The sequence below is a fragment of the Aedes aegypti genome, chromosome 3, assembly GCF_002204515.2.
Source record: "Aedes aegypti strain LVP_AGWG chromosome 3, AaegL5.0 Primary Assembly, whole genome shotgun sequence".
NCBI lineage: Eukaryota > Metazoa > Arthropoda > Insecta > Diptera > Culicidae > Aedes > Aedes aegypti.
In genome coordinates this window covers 291,363,240-291,383,381 of record NC_035109.1, presented here as the reverse complement: position 1 = coordinate 291,383,381, position 20,142 = coordinate 291,363,240, and the positions used below count along the sequence as shown (strand labels likewise).

Here is a 20,142-nt window from a genome sequence, read left to right as displayed (position 1 = left end):
TTCTGTTAAAAATTACTGTTCTAAAACGATTAAATACTACAGGGGCCCCAACATATTACCAATTCAGTTTCTCTCAAAACCTGATTTTCCCTTCCTGTCTTAATAGAAACTGAATTTCTATTGCTATCAGAAATATTTACCATAATTCCGGGGCCCCTAGAAATCTGGGGCCCGGTGCGGACCGCATCCACCGCACCGCATTTTGCCTGGGGAATTCCGACTACGAAAAACGTTGCCGTTCATCTGCCTGGTACGAGCCTCAACGATTCGTTTGCGGGATGAGCAATCCCAAAAGTTAGACTTATGGTTGCCCCTGCAATTTGCACATACAAACTTTTTGGTATCTTCTTTCGAAGGACATATGGGAACAGGTACGCGATCTTTAAGAGTTTTCGGAACACGCGACAGTCTCCATTTTTTGCGATTTCGAAGGAAACCTTGGTTTCCTTAATGAAGTTTAAGATCTCCTGCCTGGATTCCCCATATTCGGAAAAACTGACCACCATAGGCGGCATTCTTTGCTTTCTCACCTGAATCAAAGAGGGACTGCTTCGATTTGATGTTCGGAAAATTTGTCTAGATCATCGAACTGATTACTCATTTCGATGCAATTACACTGCGGAACACGTTTTTGTCTCCAGCAACAAAATACCGCTATTCACTTAATTAAGGGTTGCTGAATCCATTGCCGTTTTCAGAAATATCATAGCACGTCTAGTTTTTGAGATATTGGCTGATGAAAATGCAAAAATTGACAATTTCATCCAACTTGGATGCAAGTTTGCCAGCTAGTAAGGCAATTTATTTGCTTAATTTGCCACAGAATGCAAACTTTATGTGTATAACAATACTTATTATCAAAGTTTATAATACTTTCGATACGGAAAAGTTGTTTTTTGATGGTTTAGAGAATTATTGTATTTTGCCATATAAAAGAAACGAAGAATTTTGTATGGAGGCTGCAAGCATGTTGAAAAAAAAACGGGATTGTTTGAAATTTTGTCGTGCAATTTCGATCAAATCATAGCTGAAATGAAAGTTCAAGTTCTATTTTGCATGCTTGGTTGATAAGATTACAAAAATGTTTGATGAATTGTACTTCAAATTTTAGGTAAACATCAATAAAACCAATGTTTTATGCAACTTTGGCGACCTGTACACAGCAAAAAAATATGAAATTTACATGGCACGTAATTTTTTATGATAATCATGTAAAAGGAGTTGCAACTGAACATTCAACGATAATTAATGTAAACTGTCTCATTGCATTCTATAATGCTTGCAATCTTGAGTGAAACTGAAACATTTCATGATCTTACATCCAACATTCGCCAATCTTGCATGCTTTCTTGCATCTTGAATTGCAAACAAGAAATCTCGGTTTACATGATTTTACGCTGAATATTCTGTCAAAAATAATGCACATTGATGGATCGACGACTTGTCATTTGATGTGCATTATTTATGATCATGTAAACCGTGAAAGCGTGAAAATCATGTAAACCGAGCCGCTTTACATGCAACATTCTTCGAGAGAAGACGTTTTGCGTTCAATATTAAGGATTTTGGTAACAATGTTGTATATAATAGATGTGTTTATAGGTTTTATCATTGAATAATACATGAGAAATGGCTTTGCATGATTGAGGCTAAAATTGCGTTACGTGTAAATCTAAGATTTTTTTTGGTGTGTAGCTAAAAATTGTGACATGTTGAAACAATTCTGAAAATGGCATCAGATTCAGCAAACCCAAATCTACAAGAGACACATAATTTGATCCTTGAGACACACAAAAATGTCTTTTTTGTTACGCTGCACAGCAAAAAATTCTCAAATTTACTTGGCGCGTAAATTTTCATGATAATCATGTAAAACGAAATATAACTGAATAATCAACGATAAATAATGTAAACTGTCTCATTGCATTCGAAAATGCTTGCAATCTTGAGTGAAACTGAAACATTTCATGATCTTACATGCAATATTCGCCAATGTTGCATGCTTTCTTGCATCTTGAAAGTGAAATTGCAAACAAAATCGCTCAGTTTACATGATTCCACACTGAATATTCTGCTAAAAAAATGCACATGGATGGATCGACGGCTTGTCATTCCATGTGCATTATTTATGATTGAATTTTCAGCGGGAAAATCATGTAAACCGAGCCGTTTTGCAAGCAACATTCTTTGAGAGAGCTGGTTTCGCGTTCAATATTAAGGAATTTGGTAACAATGTTGGATAGAATAAATGTGTATATAGGTTTTATCATTGAAGAATACATGAGAGATGGCTTTGCATGATTGAAACTAAAATAACGTTACGTGTAAATCTAAGATTTTTTTGGTGTGTGTGTTATCAACAGTACTCATTTCACCCTTGGAAGAAAGCGCGCATTCCGGAAGAACTCTTCCATTTTTGCCAACAGTTTTTTTGAAGCACAGTACGATGGTACGATGTGCACTGATTATAATAATTACTATTCATATTATTTTATTGGATACTGTTCAATTAAATTCAGACGCCTTCCTTAAATGTTCATTAATTTGGCTGCCATTTAAAAACTGTCAAGCAACGAGCTCTGTTACGGATAACAATGCCGATTGTTGTTGTGGAGCAAAATGTTGCAATTTGTGGTCGAGCAGCGGAAAGGCCTTGGCGGGCGTTCTCGTTCAAGAAGTCAATCATCCTTGAAGGGGAATCTCCAAGGTGGTTTTGTAGCTGTACGACAACACCAGCATGATAAAGGTATTTCAGCTATGATGGCTGTCGGATTCCGTTCATTGTGATTAATTTCAGTCACGATGACTGATGATGTGTCGGCGAATCAGTGTTGAATAAGAAAGAGGATAGCAAGTGGGATGCAATATAAGAGCTGCAGTATAAAAATGGTCATCAGAGTGCTTCTTGCACGGCCAACAAGGTGGTTTAACGGAGAAGTGGAAATTCTTCATATGGAATGGAAATGTTGATACATTGGAATCCGCTGCACTGCAAGTGCTGCGAAAGAAGTGTGATTGAATTTATACTAGAAGATGGATATAAATGGAATAGGCTTGTTTTGGCTTGGATAGAGATATTCAAGTACAAGTATGTCAATTCGATAAAATTATCATATTTTTACGTAAGAAATTACCGTAAGTAATGATAGTTTTCATTCATAATCTATTCATGATTTGATCTCAGAGCTATCCTAAGCCTGCAATATACTTGTGAGCTTGTTCCTCAAACGCCCAATAGTCAACAAAAAAAAAAAAATGTGGCGATGTGAGTTTGCGAAATAGTTAAAAATTGCACAAGAAATTTCGTTTAGGAATTTCTTAAGGGGTAGCTCACGAAAAGAAGGAGAAGGTAGAAACCTGAAGTCCACAAGCTAATTTCTATTTGAGGATAATTAAATTCAAGTGAGAACGAAACACGCTATTTTCAAGAAAAATATATTGATAAAGACCAGTTTTGCACCTACAAAAAATATATGACGGATCCGGTTTCAAAAGGACAAAGTTACGCAAATTCCTACCGGTTGGCATTTAATCTTTTTTATCAAAACCGTATGTTAAGGAACATATTATCATATTCGCAGATTTGAAAAAAAAAAACTTCGAGAAATCTACGCAGTTAATCGGCATGCATGCAAATTTAGCTCAGTATCTGCTCCGAATATGTTAATCAGTCGGACTGTAGAACGTGAACCAGCAATTAATTTTCCCCAATCGCGAATCAGCGCTCTCGGCGAGCACCTTCAGCTGAAAAACATAATAACCAATTCAGTTCAGCGAGCAACATCGCTTATCTTGTACGCCGGACAAGCGAATCTTCCCCAGCAGCTTTTTGCACTAACTGCTCTAGTTGGTGCCTCAAAAACAGTGTAGAGTATCGATTGCTCGCTCCTTCACAATTAAGCCATTATCCCTGCTTTGAACTCGAACGTCGAACACATATGGAACCGTTATATGTGCACGTTTTGCCGATTCGGTTTACCTGATCTGCTCCCAATCCGAACGAGATTACAGCCTGTTTGAGCTACTCGAAAAAAATACAACCACCGCCGTCATACCCCATTTAATCGGCCCGACATGACGTCTACGGCCGGACTCCACCCATCGTTGGGGTAATTTCGATTTGCGGTTTACCTGGATGAGGTAGGTCCCAAATGGATAAATCAACACCTTCGAACATGCTACCCTGCACATAACAACAGTCAATCCTCCAAGAATCGATATTGAATTGAGATTTGGCTTAGATTTGGATTTGGATTTGGATTGGATTTGGATTGGATTTGGATTCGGATTGGATTTGGATTGGATTTGGATTAGATTTGGATTAGATTTGGATTGGATTTGGATTGGATTTGGATTGGATTTGGATTGGATTTGGATTGGATTTGGATTGGATTTGGATTGGATTTGGATTGGATTGGATTGGATTTGGATTGGATTTGGATTGGATTTGGATTGGATTTGGATTGGATTTGGATTGGATTTGGATTGGATTTGTATTGGATTTGTATTGGATTTGGATGGATTGGATTGATTGGATTGGATTTGGATTGGATTTGGATTGGATTTGGATTGGATTTGGATTGGATTTGGATTGGATTGGATTGGATTTGGATTGGATTTGGATTGGATTGGATTTGGATTGGATTTGGATTGGATTTGGATTGGATTTGGATTGGATTTGGATTGGATTTGGATTGGATTTGGATTGGATTTGGATTGGATTTGGATTGGATTTGGATTGGATTTGGATTGGATTTGGATTGGATTTGGATTGGATTTGGATTGGATTTGGATTGGATTTGGATTGGATTTGGATTGGATTTGGATTGGATTTGGATTGGATTTGGATTGGATTTGGATTGGATTTGGATTGGATTTGGATTGGATTTGGATTGGATTTGGATTGGATTTGGATTGGATTTGGATTGGATTTGGATTGGATTTGGATTGGATTTGGATTGGATTTGGATTGGATTTGGATTGGATTTGGATTGGATTTGGATTGGATTTGGATTGGATTTGGATTGGATTTGGATTGGATTTGGATTGGATTTGGATTGGATTTGGATTGGATTTGGATTGGATTTGGATTGGATTTGGATTGGATTTGGATTGGATTTGGATTGGATTGGATTGGATTGGATTTGGATTGGATTTGGATTGGATTTGGATTGGATTTGGATTTGGATTGGATTTGATTGGATTTGGATTGGATTTGGATTGGATTTGGATTGGATTGGATTGGATTTGGATTGGATTTGGATTGGATTTGGATTGGATTTGGATTGGATTTGGATTGGATTTGGATTGGATTTGGATTGGATTTGGATTGGATTGGATTGGATTTGGATTGGATTTGGATTGGATTTGGATTGGATTTGGATTGGATTTGGATTGGATTTGGATTGGATTTGGATTGGATTTGGATTGGATTTGGATTGGATTTGGATTGGATTTGGATTGGATTTGGGATTGGATTTGGATTGGATTTGGATTGGATTTGGATTGGATTTGGATTGGATTTGGATTGGATTTGGATTGGATTTGGATTGGATTTGGATTGGATTGGATTGGATTGGATTGGATTTGGATTGGATTTGGATTGGATTTGGATTGGGATTGGATTGGATTGGATTGGATTTGGATTGGATTTGGATTGGATTGGATTTGGATTGGATTGGATTGGATTTGGATTGGATTGGATTGGATTTGGATTGGATTTGGATTGGATTTGGTTTAGTTTAGAGTTCAGAGTTTAGAATTTAGAGTTGAGAGATTAGAGTTGAGAGTTTAGAGTTCAGCGTTGACAGTTAAGAGTTTAGAGTTGAGAGTTGAGAGTTTAGCGATTGGAGTTTGAAGTTTGAAGATTGAAGCTTGGATGATGAAGTGTGGAGCTTGGTGTTTAGGGTTACGTCGGACTTGGAGATAGCCATTATTTAGAATTTAGGAAATTCTTGAAAAAAGAGAAGTATTGACAAACTTTTTAACATACCTGACTTAGATGGCCTGAGCGAGGCCCGTTTGCTAGCCTTGCTAATTTCGATTTCATCAACAGCAATGCCCGCCGCTCCAGGATACAACTTCAGCTGATTTTTCGTGCTGCCCCGCCGTAAACTGAGACTTTTGAACGCGTTGGAAAACTTGGACTTCCGCATCGGAATACCACACATCTGGACCCCGATCGAGTCCCTATTGGCCCCGGAATCGTGGCCGTTCCGTCGTCGCACGTCGATATCGGTTTCGTAGTTATAAATCGGCACCAGATCCAGTGGCGGCTGGGGTGCCGTCGAAGTCGAGCCATTGTCGCTCCTACCGGCACTGGAGGAGAGATTTTTCGACGATTTTGATTTGCTTTTGAACAATTTATTCCACATTATTCGGCTGATTTGCTGTGCTGATGCTCCAAACTGATTGCCCACTGAAAATCACTTCTTTTCGGCAAGTTTGCCACCACTCACTGCTCACTTTGCCGCGTTGGGCCACCAGCCGCGAACCGTGATCAAACAATTTGCAATTTTCGATTGGATTTTTTTGCCTTTCTTTATTAATTTGTTGCCTAATTATAATTTCGGCTCGCGGGGCGCTTGATTTCGATCGATTTCATTTCACTTTTCACTTGTATACTCGTTGCTGCTGCTGCTGTAAGATTTTTCGAGGGGTTGGGATCGGGATTCGATTGGATAGGCTGGCTGCCGTTGTTGTCGTTGTTGATCGATCGGATCGGATTGCGCACTGCTCGATAAAAGTATAACTGTCTTATGTTGTTTTCGAACTAACACCTTTTTTATTGTAACATTTATGTTTTTACATTACTGCCCATAAAATCAAAATTGTCCCATATACAAAAAGTAGGCATTGTGAAAAAAGCGCTTAAAGTTTGAAGTTTTTCATCTCAAACAAAAGTTCGTAACTGTCTAGTACATTTTTGCATGCCATATTACAATACCTCAAATATTGTCCAAAATAAGCATAAGCATTAATGACTATACAATTCGTAGTTGCTACTCCGTGATTACTCGGAATAATCAAAATTGCACAGGGAACCAACAGAAATAGCTTGGGAGGAGCATTCCATCTTCAATGTACAATTTCGAGGACTCCAAACGTTGTAATGTCAATAACGGCACCGGCCACGTTCTTATGGTCATCGAGGGGGGAAAGGAATGTTAGTGTGCCGTCCATTGCTACTAGAGATAGAGATCATTTCTGAATCTCCATGGATTTCACAGGATGGAGTTTTGTTAGTGGGAGGGATCAAAAGCTACTTGATCAGGATTCACCTTGGTAAGTGATGCGATTCTTGTAGCCTTAATTCGAAAATTTATCTACCCATGACGAAGAGAACCAAACGGCTAAAAAACCTAAATGCGCCCAGTGGTCTATTTTGAGTAAGCTAGTTTTATAAATACAGTTAATTTTATCAAATAAGTTATAGAAGGATGGTATCTTTGGCGAATTTCTTCCGATTTCTTCCACTAGCTATCGCTGAAAGCAAAAAACATTTCAATTGTCGGAGCTGTTTTGCCAGCAGCTTTTGCCGGCATCACCATGCTCGCGTTATGTTACAATAAGCGTGGATTCCAAACCAGAGATTTCTGAAAGTATATTCTGAGATTCCAATGTGAATTCTTGAAAGCCAGTGATTCCAGTGAGAATTCTGTAATATTAAAAATGGGCCATGGGATTTCTGAATGGATTCAGGGATTCCAAAGTGAATCTTGGGAATCCTGTTTGGATCCTGGGATATCAATGTAGATCCTGTGTTTCCAGCGCAAATCATAGGATTCCAGAGATACTCTGATAGTATGTCCTGAGATTCCAATGAGAGTCTTCGAAATCCACACTGGTGATTCTGGGATTCCAGGATGTGTTCTGAGATTTCAAAATGAATCATGGGATTTCTGAATTGATTTGGAGAAATGTTGTTTTTTGGAATCCGGTGTGAATCCTGGGATTCTGTTGTGGGTTCTGGGATTCCAGTGTGAATTTAAAGATTTCAGAATGGATCTAGTTTTTTTCAGTGTTTGATTTCAGTATGGATCGTAGAATTCCAGAGTGGATCCTGGGCATCCAGGGTATTCTTCTTCTGCTTTTTATTGGTATTATTACGTCCTCACTGGGACATAGCCTGCTTCTCAGCTTAGTGTTCTTATGAGCACTTCCACAGTTATTAACTGAGAGCTTTCTTTGCCAATGTTGCCATCAGTGATGCATTTTAAACTGAACGCGAGTCAAAAGTGAACTGAACGCGTTCTAATTTTGCACGAGAACCTAGTAAGCATTGAACTCTCGTGCAAGATTCTGCACCAGCTCATGGACAGCCCCGTTCATTTCGAAATGCACAATGAAGTTGAAACTAGAAAAAAAACTACATCAGAACATATTGAATTCATTTCAATACAAATATATGAAACCATAAATGTTTCCTAACATCTTTGCAAAACTTGTCCTTTCGCGTTCATATTTCAGCTCTTCCGGGTCCAAATTTTTAAGCTGCTCAATGTTCAAGCCTACTTGATCCCTCGTTCAAAGCAAACTAGAACGCAAACTGAACGCGTTCAAATGCAACACTGGTTGCCATTTTTGCATTCGTATCCCGTGTGGCAGGTACAGTATCATTGTGCCTATGCCCAAGGAAGTCAAGGAAATTTACATTACGAAAAGATCCTGGATCGACCGGCAATCGAACCCAGACACCTTCAGCATGGCTCTGCTTTGTAGCCGTGAAATCTAACCACTCGGCTAAGGAAGGCCCCTATCCAGGGTCCCTCCTGGTAGTTGAATGTCAATCTTTTGATTCCAGTGTGGAACTTGGGCTTGTAATGTGGATCCTGTGATCCAAAATTTTGATCCAAGGATTCAAGTGTGGATCCTGGGATTCCAGTCTGAATTTCGAGATTTCAAAATGGATCATGTTTTTTTTTCCAGTGTAATACCTTTGATTCTAAGATGAGTCTTGGCCTTGGGTTTCAAGTGTGGATTGTGGTATTTCAGTGTGGATCCTGGGATTTTTAATCGAATTGTGGTATTTAATAGTGGGTCCTTCGTTGCGGATTCTAATGTGGATCTTGGAATACTTCTTTTGATCTTAATTTTCCAATGTAGATGCAGGAGCTCCAGCTTGGATCCGACGATAATCGTAAAGATTTTTTTTTTCTATCTTTTTTAACGAGATTTTCAACCCTGGATTATTTCATCTCGGGACCAACGGCTCTACTTTTTTAGATCTTTAGATTCCGCGAATTCTAGGATTCCAGTGTGGATTTGGGACTCATGTGTTGATTCTCGGATTACAGTATTGATACTGGGATTCCAGTGTTGATCCTGGGATTCTAGAGTGAATCATGGCTTTCCTGTGTTGATATTTTAATTCCTGTGCAGATCCTGAGATATCAGTAAGGATTCTGGGATTCCAGTGTGAATTCTGTTATTCCAGGGTAACAGAAGTAAAATAAGAATAATGGAATTCTAGTGTAAATCCTGTGCATCCAGTGGAAATACTGTGAGAGTCCTGTGGCAATTTTGTGAAATACTGTGCAAATATTGAGAGAATATTGCATCCTATGAGAAACTATGTGGGAATTCTTCTGCATTATTGTTAGGATTCCGTGAGAAGCTTCAAGAGTCCTATGGAATTGGGGTAGAAATACATTGGAATTCCAGTGGGAACCCTACGGGATCTAGTGGCAATACTACTGAGATGGATCATTTAGGAGTTTTGTTGTAATTCTGTGCAAACGTGGACAACAGTGGAAATACTGATCCAGTGTGATTTCTGTTGGAATCCTTTGAGATTTATGTAGGAAATGTTAAGCATTCCTAAGATAATCTTGTGAAAATACTTTGGGAATCATGTATTTTCATATAAGAGTCTTGTGCGAATCTTATTAGAATTTTGTGCGAAACCCTCAGGCAATCTGGAGAGATTTATATGGAAATAGTGCAAATTGTTTTTGCACTATTTCCATATAATTCTCACAAGTCATATATAACAGGGCATATTATTAGAATTTTTAAAGATTTTTCCATAAGGAGAAAGTGGAGTAAAATGATTACCTGGTTAAAAACGGTAAACCTAAAACTCTCTTTATTTTATGCGTCCCGCGAAAAGTTTTAAGACTCCTCTGATATCTGGTTCGTTGACTGTTCGATCAACAATTCAGTTTTTTTTTTCACCTAAGCCTATACTTTAGCATTGTTGGCTACCAAAATAATTGTTAGTTTACAATTGGAACAAATGGCCATCGGCCAAACGACTCATTCGGCCAGATTACATTCAGCCAGATTGCATTCGGCCACATGGCTTTCGCTCAAACGGCCGGATATCCAAGTCCTTCATCGAAATGTAAACGAAAGAAAATGGTAGCACTGGATTCCATGTCGTCATTGTAGTCGAGTGAAAAAAACAACAGTTGCACTTGAGCTGTTACGTCCAGTCCTAGGTCCTGAGTGACGCATACCAACAAAAACTATGGAAAATTTGACGCCATATACAGCATAAGAGATCTCTTCGAAATGTTTCACAAACAACAAGTATACCTGCTCTCCCAAACACGGAGTATTCTACGAAACTATAATGAAAACGAACTTCAAATTTGAGAATATATTCTAATCTTTTGTTTTAACTTCAACGCTTTGGATTTTCTAAATAATCACAAAATTTATGTATTTTTAAATCCTTTCTAACCTTTGCAATGAACCGTTGAATTTGTCTTTCCAAATGATGATGATAAAAAATTTAGATAGTTACAGTTCCTCATCTCGTGACATTGATAAAATCCCGAAAACTCAATTTTCGTTTTATTCAACTGAATTTTGAACACTTTTTGAATATGAAGTTTTGATATCAAAACCCTCAGATATTGTTCTGCTTTCCGCAGGGTTTGTGCTGTGCACCGCAACGAAAATTTATTGCGCATCTTTTGATTAGCAAAAAATCATAACTTGAACACTGTTCACGTTCTGCAGTTGCTATTTGGGTTAAAAGTTCATATGGAGACTGTCAGGCCTTTATTTTTTTCAATATGAGACTGTACCAACTTCACATTTTCCACACCATTTTCAAGTAAAGTGCCATATTTGTTTTAAGACATAGTAAACTGCAAATATATCAATGTAAGAATGTTGATATGAAAAAAAGCTATCAATCCGAAAATCCATTCGGGACAGTTATGTTATTATGAGTAATTTAGTGCATTTATAAAAATTAACATATTTTGTCAAAAAATGTTGTGGAAAACTATGAAATTGGTGCAGTCCCATATTGAAATAAGGCATATGAATAGTCTGTATTTGAACTTACAACTTTAAAAGTAAGTAGAAACATGATGAAGTGTGCTTTTGCTAATACTTTAACATTTTTTTCCGCTCAAAATATTGCGGGGAAATTTAAAAATTTGGATGGCTCCGCGGAAATAACGCGCAGCGAGCAATACTCGCATATAACAAATGAACCACAGCAAGCACGGCAACTCAGTAGTAGGAGAGTAGATCAAAGTCAATTACAGTAAGCAGCATGACAATAGTTAAATCACAAAAATGCCGCTGCGTGAAAATTGAATTTCTTTCATTTGGTCCGAGTTACTGTTTCCTAAATGAGTTGATGATCAGATCTCTTCAAAACCATTGGACTTAGAAGAAAAATCTTGCAATCCGGCGATGTGGTCCGGATGAAACATTATATAAGTGAAAAAGCGACCCGAGCTCTTTTACTTTTGAGAAACGGCTCACTCCTTTAACATTTTCTTCTACGGCTAAGAAAAGAATAAATTGCTCCTTGAGCCACTTAATTCATTCAAATGTTTCGACTAACCCAGATTACTGGTTATCTCTAACCATAATTAACATATAAAAAAAAATCCGCATGACGAAATTGTCTGTAGACAGCATAAGTAACATATAAAAAATAATTCAATATTTGAGGTCGAGGGTGACTATGATTAATATGGTAGAAAACATTCCCATAGATTACCCTGGATTTTCCAGGAATCAACATTCTTCTTGCAACGCGTAATAACGGCTATATTATATGTAAGCTTTATTTTTTGTAATGGGTCCAAATTTGAACTTTGACATTTTTTATCATGTTTGACGTTTACTTAGTTGACAAAAACACCATAGGGGTTTTACGTTTTAACACTGGGATTGTTCTTTTCTAACGTTTCGGGAGCGACACGGAAAACAAAGAACACCCAAAACATGATATTAAACTAAGTGGTGTGACAAAATCTCGAAAACCGGAATAATGTCTTTTGGTCTTATACCAACGGAAAACATTAAGGAATTGAGTAAACCAGTGTTTCTGGCCTCAACCTAAGCGTTTGGTACTAAAATTGGGACATGGCTTTAGGAGCAGGTTCTGTCCCAATTGGGACGTGAAGCCAGAAAGAAGAATCTGTGTAATCTGTGATTCTGAATGAATATGGCATGCAGTTATGTACTAGAAAATTATGAACATTTGTATGGGAAGACAAAATTTCAACTCTGATTGTAATTTTCCCTATGTCTATTTTTTCCACATGGGACAGTCATGCTTTTATGGTCAGTGCACTGATCACATTATATTGTGTTGTTTCATTTTAATTGAGCCAAGCTTATGGACGACGCGCGCGCCGGAGAAGCTGACCTAATTAAGTTACATTGAGCTGTTTAATAGTGATCAACGGAGGGATTACATAGCCACAGCTAGGGTGAAAAGCAGATTAATTTATTTCACTTTTTACAGACAGGGTTTGTTGATTTTTGGTGAAGGTTGATGCGTGCCCACGGTGGTCAATGACTTTTTGCTGGTATGCTGTTTGGGAGTTTTTTTTTTGGGCGGTAATTTCGCGTGAACGGCCTTGGTATAATGTTGTCGATTATTATCGGTTCGTGAATTGCGGAACTTTCACTATAAAATACTGGTTTCTTGGGTAGGCGCTCATGACAATTGCATTGTTGATTTTTTGCTCAACATATAAATTACAACAAATACATGATTATATATTTCTTCAATATAGTTTTGATTCGTACTTTTACAGAAAAAAAAAGTTTTTTTTACGCACAAATGGGCTTGACTTTCCCGAATCTCAATCGTTTCTATTATTTTCAGAGTGAAAGTCTTGTTTGTTTTGAATTGAACTAAAATGAAGTATTTGTCCTACTTTACCCAATTTCTGGATGTAACTGGAATAGAATCGATCTGTTCATCACTATTTTTTTTCAAATAGCATTGCTTTGTAGCAGCGAACTTCACTACTAGGCTAAGGAAGACCCCATGATCCATACAACATTTGAATAAGGCCGAGGTTTGAAAAACCTTTTTTCTGTACTCTTTTATGGAAATGTACTATTCTGGGTCAAGGCAAATCAGGCAACCTTACATTTGTATTGTCCGTGTGAATTTGAGAATGATAATGACTGAATGATTACTTTCATTGCTGTAAAATGATGATGATGATGATGATGATTATTTAGCCACCATCAGCGCAAGGATTACCTATGGCTGCAGAATCATACCGGGATGGAATGATCTACCTGATGGTTTGTTGTAGCAGGGCTAGTTAATATCTTTGAAGACCTTTGGAAGACAACACTAAGGCTAATTACCTACTTTCATTGCTGTAAAATACCTATAATCTGTGTAACACGAATTCATAATTGCAGTTTTTGCAGCAAATCCATCCAAATTTGGACTTATTTTTTCGTTACTTCCAAGGCAATACTGCAACATTGACTATTCTTTCAATTTGAAGAACAAAATTGTGAGATTTGCTATAATTTCACATAAGTTCGTGTGTACGAAAATCGCAGCGTGGTTAATGACCACCGTTTAGGTGTCTTACCTTCAATTTTACCAGTGAATAAAAAAGACAGCATTGTAATCGTAAACACATCATTTAGGCTCATCGGATTATGTAAATCCCTTCACAGTGTGCCATTTATCATAGGAAAGAGTTACTTCCGCCTGGCAATCACTCCCCGAACCCAATCGCGTCAACCTCGTTGTCGTCTCTTGAGCCACTAAACCGTCTATTTTGGGTATCGATCAAAATCTTTCTCCGCAGGTCTTTACACGCATCGCCCGAGTAAAAAAAGAGAATAATAAAGACCCACATTAGTGCTGCTTCCCGAGCAGAAGAAAATAACTACTGAATACCAAATTGAGGTATTCCATACCAGACAATTTCCAATACTGCATACCTGAATGAGGTATGAATTAGCCCTGCATAAGAGGTAAAATACCTCAAATAATATCTCAAGCATATTCTACGAACACCAAACTGATAACTAGATCAGGTATTGTAATACCTCAATAATACTTGATGGATTTTCATATAAAAATGAAATTTTTCAATTATAGTTCAATACCTCCAGCAGACCTCAATAGCTGTTTAATACCTCAATGAGGTATTCTTAATTGTTTTAAAAATTTTTTTCAATACCATTATAATACCAAATTGAAGTATTAACAACTGAACAATACCTAATTTTGGTATGATACCAAAAAATGGTATGCATAAGTTATTGGGGAGTTATTTGTTCCTCCTCGGGTTGTTGAATGTGACGGATTACAACATAGGCCCTCACAACAAACGACGAATGTCTGTCTATTTACATGAACACTAGCTCTAGCTGTTCGTCTTTCTTTTTTGATGAGAGACTACCCGTCGTCGTTTCGTCAACCAATCTGGTACCTAGTAGTAGGTAATCGATTGGTGAAGGTGAAATGCGGTGTCGAAGCGGTAAATTTTCGGCTCAAACATTGCACACGTAAGAAGTTGACCTTTTCGGTTTTGTTTTCGTCAAAATAGCGCTGGGCTGTACGGTGAATTATGGGCCATCAGAAGGACAGAATTGCACTGAAAAAATATTGATTTTTTTTTAAAGAAACTTTACACATTCCATACTTTTTTTTGTCCCAAGTTGTCCTTTGTTAAAATTAGTTCTCTATGTGCATCCACACTGAAGGTCGTGGACAATTTGACTGCAATTAATAGCAGTTTGTTCATTTAGAGACCATTGATTTATTTTTCAAAATTTCTAATATTTTTGGTTTTATGTGTAATAGAAATCCTTAGCTGTTACACACTAAACCAAAATAATTAAAAAAAAATAAAAAAAAGTCAGGATATATTTGAATAACGTTAAATGATCAATTCGAAATTCACAAAACAAAAAGCTCTAATATTTACATATATTGTGTTTTTGCTATGTAAAACACTTAAGTGGCCTATAAGTAACAAAACTCGTTACATTACTATATTCCTTTTTTTAAAGTTTATCTCGAAAAATTGATCTTGTTTTTAAACAGGTCAAAATCCCAAAACTCATAAATAAGACGACAAATATACTTTTGGCCGTCAGACTATTGGAGACTGCCCATAGTGCAGTGTGATTTGTGGCGGCAACAACGTCGCAATGAGTGGATATTAGATGCTTGAGAAGTCACCGATTAACCTATGCAAACGTACGGTTTAGAGGCGATTTTCCTCACCGTAGGACAACTACAACAGTGCGGTACGCAGTGTCTATTGATTGCCGAAAAAGCGATTGAGATTGAGTAACAGTGAACAAGGGGGAAAATTACCTGCAGCGTCTATTATCGGTGAAACAAATTTCCTGTAATGGATTTTGGTATCTACCTAGAGTTCAAAGAGACGGAAGGCCGACGAAACTTTTGATTTTACACTAAGGAAGGATAAGGTATCGAGTTCCATAATTGTAAACTTTATCGGAGAGTTTTGCAGAAATTTCACAAGACATTTATCCAAAGAATCTGAAACTAATCGGGTAAAAACCCCTTCAGAGCATCCATCAGGAATTGATCCAGGAACTCTTCTTCTAGGATCTTCCGAGAAATTCTTCTTCTTCTTGGCACTACGTCCTCACTGGGACAGAGAATGCTTCTGAGTTTAATGTTTTTATGAGCACCTCCACAGATATTAACTGAGAGCTTTCTTTGCCATTTTCGCATTCGTAAATCGTGTGGCAGGTACGATTATACTCTATGCCCAGGGAAGTCAAGGAAATTTACATTACGAAAAGATCCTGGACCGACCGGGAATCGAATCCAGCTACCTTCAGCATGGCTATGCTTTGTAGCCGCGGGCTCTAGCCACTCGGCTAAGGAAGGCCCCTGCAAAAATATCTGTGGGGCTGTCCATTAAATACGTAAGACAATTTTGGCGGTTTTCCAATCCCCCTCCCCCCATTTGTATGGTGTGTAGGAAATCTTCAACCCCCCTTCCCCCATAAACCCTTACGTAATTAATGAACCACCCCTGTGAGATTAGAAGGATGCATTTTTGAAACTTCTTCTCCATATTTCCTTCTAATTCCACAGATATTTTTCCTGATACTTTCCAAAGATTGCTTAGCCATTTACCTAAGATTTTATTCGAGAGTTTCCCCGAAAATTCATCAGTTTATCTTTCAAGGATTTATCTCCCGAAATTCCGGCAAATATTCCAGAATTTCCATGAAGGAATTCCTGCAAAGATGTCTCAGGAATACATCCATTATTTCATCAAATATGAACTATTGGCCTTATTAAGAGGAGCTAGAAGAATCTAAGCTCCTCGCCAGCTAAATTTAAGCTCCCTATACTGCCGTGAATCGCAATAGACAGATAAAAGTTGGTATTGGTTAAATTAATCACCGTGAACTTCTACTAAAAGCCATTTGACACAACAACCGCGTGAGTGAGAATCGAACTCACGACTCCCTGATCTCTAGTTAGGGTACGTCACTGAGAAGACGTGTAACTTTTTCGCAAAACTTCACATCAATTTGTCCATTTAATCCAATTGCAAACTATATGTAATGTTTAGCTTCTCGGTAGTTGTTAAACTTCCACTCGGCTGGTTAGCTAAAAACCACGATTCATAATTAAAAACAAGTGTTCAAATTTTTTTGAATGTAGATTTTTGAAAAGTGAAGCTCTAAAACCATTATTAACATATAATTTTATAATTAAAATCAAACACTAACCCAGTTTTTGTACAAAACTCTCACATATATATTTCCTTCTTTTACATTATATCTTGTAAACGCTTTTTCCTATAAAAATAATTTGAATTAATATGGTGGCTTATATTGCCCCGAAGGGGGTATCATTTATCCCCGTATAGTGTAGTTGGTAAGTTATCTTTATTTGAGACGCTTTAACTAATAAAGTTGTTCACGTCTTCCCCGTATAGTGAAAAACTACACACAAAACAACGTTTCCAAGAAAATTCTACATTCTCCCTACATGGGAATATTCCAATTCACGCTAGTAATTCATCAAACATATTCCCAGAAGTTGATTGAGGATTTCATCAAGGCTTCCACCAGAAATCATCAGCTCTGGAAGCTACTGTGAGTGTTTAAAGAGGGTTTCTCAGTAGCCAACTATCTAAAATGAAGAAAAATCGTCGAAAAATTTTCCAGGAAATCTTCTTAAAGTTTGTCAGATAGGGTGATGTGCTAGTATCCATCGTATTAAGCATTGATCAGTGAGAACTGCAATTTTCCCAGTATTGCAGTGAATGATGCTGATACAAACCGATGCCAAACAATTCTTTCTCAAAACGGCTTTAGCATTGTACAATAACATTTTGATAAATCTTGATCTGTTTTTGGAAATAATGCAAAGAAAATGCATCTTATCGTATTCTCAATCCGTCGTACCGTTTTCAACTCCGTCGCAATCAGTTTCCAGATTCGTCTCACAACTTACGGCGCACTGTGTGTATTGAGTGGTTAAAACGCAATATATCAACGCTATAATAAAATGTTTCACTAGAATATATAGATCTACGGGCATTTCCCTCCATTCCTTCAGCATGTTGGAATACACTAATTTCCTTTAAAATTAATTGTTCGTCATCAAAATTCAGCCCAAACATATGAACACAATACCTTTTGACCGTACAATTATGGCATTTGCTCACAGTACAGCGAAAACAACACAATCAAAGGAACCGTATTTTTACGTCGAGCGTCGCGCACACATTGATGCGCACAAGCTTTTTTTTCTCAGTACGACGGATAGAACTTTGTTTACATTCTCAATTATACGCGGCGGTTGAGGAAATTTCGTAAAATTTGGTGATTTATTGAAGTTTTACGGCGGTATGATTGGAATGAGATCCTTCAGTGAAGAAGTACGAAGATTTTCCATAAATAAAATAAGTGCCCGGCAAAGTAAGTCACCCACGGGGGCAGGAAGAAACTTGTGTTGGAAAGTGGGGTGACTGATGTCGATCTCTAAGCATTTCTCTCAAATCGTGTTCGTCCATGCGATTTCGGTGAAAAAGTGTAAAGTGAATAATTGAACTGAGGTTATTTATCGAAATACATTAGTTTCATTGCATTTTTGGTGTACAGGTGGACGAATCATAAAAGCTTTCACAAAATTACATTTGGAAAATGAATCTATGTTGCAGGTAAGTTGGAATATCTGCCGTAGTGGAACATTTTAAGTTTGATACGACGAATAGTAGCTCTTACGACGAAGTAGAACGAAACCCTATCCGTTGGCAATCGTCGCAGAAATCTACCTAAGATCACTGAGACATATATCGATCAAACAATTCACTTCAATTCTTTATGAAAGATTCGGAAGAGCTTAGTTTTTTGGGGAGGCAGCGAAAAATATCACTTTGTTCAATCCTTCCAATAATCACCAGGAGTTCTGTCTGAGGAATTTTTCGAGAACCTAACTAGGCAAATTCCAAAAGTCACAAATATTCCAAATATGATCATAGTATTCAATTTTCAAGGTCATACTAAACAGAATTAGAACGGATGCGCATTAATTAATTATATCTGGCTTACAATCTTTAGCTAACTTAATGACATTGAAGGTATTTCCCAGTTCTTAACAGTTGAAAGAAAAAACATAGAGATCAGAAATTCGCAACTCGGTAAAAATGCTCTCTTAAATAAAAGTTTCCTCACATTTATTCATCAATCAAGAAAACCCACGCCAAAGTATTAACTCCAAGTATTCCGCTATCATTCTGCATAGATTTTTTGTACAGAATTTCTTCCATAGTTTGTTTCGTCGAAAAACCAGAATTTCTTTAAGGATATATCAAGGAATTTCTTTGAAGAAATCTTACGGGATTTTCGAGAGGATTTTCGTAAAAAAAAATTTGAGAAGTTCGTTGTAAATTTATAGAAAGATTGCTGCTCGGATTCTTCCGAGGACATTTAGTTCCAAAACAATCCTAAAAAATAACTATAGGATCAGAAATACCGAATTCGCTCTAAAATTTCCCCTGAAATTCTTTCGAAAGTTTTTACAGTAAATCACCTAGGATTTTTCCAAATATTCCACAAGTAACAAGCTTTACACATTATTCAAACGAATCCTTCAAAAACTTAATCAGAAATTTTTCTATCGATTTTCAATACATTCCAAAGGAATCTACTGTGAAAACTTCCACCAGTAATCAAACTAAGATAACCATAGGAATTTGTCAACGGAATCTTTGAGCATTTGGTATATAATAAAATGTACGATTATTTCAGGATTGGCTGTTAGAAATTGTTGACAGGCTTTTCAATCACTTTTTTCCTAACATCTGGCCTGGTCCCTTAAATAAAAGAATATGGAGAATGAAGTCATGATTTGCATTGAGAAATACAGAACTGAAGTAACTTTCGTCAACTTTTGAAGTTGAATATTTGGAGGGAGTTGTATTGAGATAAATTCTTTACAGAAGAGGATTTCTTGAAGAATATCTTGTGTAATTAAAGGAGAAGAAATTCTTTAACAAATCCAAATTAACCAATTTTCAGACGAATATCTACATGAAGTTATGGGATAACGTCTGGATACGTTTCTGAAAAAAAAACAAGGAAAAGTACTTACAGAAAATTCTGAGTACATTCCTGGAGCTATTCTTGAGTAGTTTTGGAGGAACCTCTGTTATAATTTCACAAAAAATCCAGTTGGACTTGGAAGAAAGTGTTGAAAATACTCTTTGAGTAAATTTAGGAGAAATGAAGGTACTGATCCTACTTACTAAGAGTAATGTAATGTATGAAAACCTTAAAGTGATTTGATGATAGTTCTTTTGTGCAATTCCTAATCAGTGCTTGCAAATTTTGAAAGATTTCTTCAAAGTGTTTCAAAAAAAATCTTTTGAGATTTTTTTAGAGACCTCTGTG

The 20,142-nt window shown here is 37.1% G+C and overlaps 1 protein-coding gene across 14 annotated transcripts in view; it reads right to left on the bottom strand.

Moving 5' to 3' along the window:
• The window catches only part of LOC5578976 (putative uncharacterized protein DDB_G0277255), a 296,522-nt gene that overhangs the window by 107,644 nt on the left and 168,736 nt on the right, over window positions 1–20,142 (bottom strand). For 3 of the 14 annotated variants that reach the window (XM_021848803.1, XM_021848807.1, XM_021848816.1), the window contains exon 2: window positions 5,993–6,732. The exons of 8 other annotated variants lie outside the window; for them this stretch is intronic. In XM_021848803.1, the coding sequence (XP_021704495.1) occupies window positions 5,993–6,374 (382 nt within the window). In that variant the 5' untranslated portion in view covers window positions 6,375–6,732. The remainder of the gene's footprint in view (window positions 1–5,992; window positions 6,733–20,142) is intronic. 3 more of the 14 variants (XM_021848805.1, XM_021848817.1, XM_021848806.1) reach the window with 2 other exon arrangements.